The sequence below is a fragment of the Pteropus vampyrus genome, unplaced genomic scaffold, assembly GCF_000151845.1.
Source record: "Pteropus vampyrus isolate Shadow unplaced genomic scaffold, Pvam_2.0 Scaffold1036, whole genome shotgun sequence".
NCBI classification, from domain to species: domain Eukaryota; kingdom Metazoa; phylum Chordata; class Mammalia; order Chiroptera; family Pteropodidae; genus Pteropus; species Pteropus vampyrus.
The window spans coordinates 6604-8268 of NW_011889817.1; the positions used below are offsets into that span (position 1 = coordinate 6604).

The 1665-nt window shown below is 41.7% G+C and overlaps 1 protein-coding gene across 1 annotated transcript in view; it reads left to right on the forward strand.

Annotated features, from left to right (window-relative positions):
• The window catches only part of LOC105310069 (adhesion G protein-coupled receptor E2-like), a gene marked incomplete at its 5' end in the record, with an annotated part of 13646 nt that overhangs the window by 4955 nt on the left and 7026 nt on the right, over nt 1-1665 (forward strand). The window contains one exon of the mRNA XM_011386283.1: nt 997-1097. Within this exon, the coding sequence (XP_011384585.1) occupies nt 997-1097 (101 nt within the window). The remainder of the gene's footprint in view (nt 1-996; nt 1098-1665) is intronic.

Genomic DNA, 1665 nt, shown 5'->3' on the forward strand with positions numbered 1-1665 from the left:
TTAAATTATTATTATGTCTTGTCCTCTTTTTTCTTGCCATTCTGATCGAGTGTCCTTGGTTTCCCATCCTCCATATTGGTGGTTCCATCTTCTTCTTTATCCACTCTGTTTAGTGCATCTAATTTACTCTTCATCTCAGTCAAAGTGTTCTTCATTTCTGACAGGTTCCCGTTTATAATTTCCATTTCTATTTTTATGTTTCTTATCTCTTTGTTGAAGTTCTCACTGAGTTCATCTACACTTTTCCTAAGTTCTATTAGCATCTTTATAACCAGTGCTTTAAACTCTGTATCTGTTAGATTGCTTGACTCCATTACTTCTAGATCTATGTTCTGTTCTCTCATATGTTTCTGCTTCTTTGTCTTCCCATTTTGGCTGCCCGTCTATGTCCATTTCTATGTACTAAGGAAATCTCCTAAGTCTCCTGGTCTTATTAGTGCAGCTTTGTGTAGTAGGTGTCCAGTGGTGCAGTCCTGAGAGGGATTCAGCTGTGGGCCAAGTTTAGCCCCAGCCTGGGTCCCCCCGGTGCCACCTGTTAAGAGTCAGCAAGCAATCCACAGATTGTTGCCTCAAGAAGCCACACAAGAAACCGAGACCAGCTGCCACCAGTGTGAATCTTGGCGCTGCTCAGCAAGGAGCACCTGACTCTCCGAGGATACAACTAGATGTGTCGAGTGTGGCTGTGAGTTGGGCGAGGAGGAGTTTCAGGGAATGTCCTAGGCTGAACGACCTCTGTTATCCAGGTTGATTACACCTCAGCTATGGTGGCTGCTGCCTCTGCAAACTGGGAGTGGGGAGGGCTCAACAGAGGAACAATAGATACCGCCAGCACTTCTGTTTAAGAGAGATCCTTGCCTCTGGTCCTCAGTCCGACAACTCAGTATCTCTTTGTAAGTCCTGGTGCCCCACACCCCCGCGAAGCCAGATGAGCACTGGTGCTTAGAATGAGCAGTTCCATCACCACAAAAGTTCACTCGCAGACATGGCCCTTTTAAGAGGAGTCTGCAGCTGCGGAATGCCGCAGCCTCTGTCCCATTCAGCCACTCAGGACCAGGAAGCCTCCCGTCTTTGCCTCCTCCTACCTTCTACCCTTGCAGGTTGGTTAATTATTTATCTCCCTAGTCCTAGTGCTTCTGTTCATGTAGATCCCAGGTGCCTTTCCTTGCTCTTTGCTCCTTGTTTCTGTCACGACTTTGATTTGGTCAAAGGAGGATGAACAAAGCCTCTATCATCTATGCCATTTTTTCCCAATCTAATGAGATGTTAATAATTTTAAAGTAAGATGTAATGATTGTGTTTCATCTTTTAGATTTATTTTAAATACTAATTGTATATTATATTGATGACTATAATACAGGTTATTAACTGCATTTCATATATGAGAACTGTATATTAATATAATATTCATCACATTAATTGAGAGAACTGTTGAAATCTTCTAGAAAGCAAAATGGAAATGAAGGGATGGCATTGGTTGGTATAATCTATTTCACTCTCCTAATTAAAAGTAACAATAGATGCTGATATAGATGATGAAATTATCATGAGCTAAGATTTAGAAATCACTTCTGATGGGCAATCAGTGTTCTAAGTATTTTTCATGTATCCATCAAAACATCTTCCCAACAAGCTTCTGAAGTAGAAACTAGTAAATTGCAGGTTTTA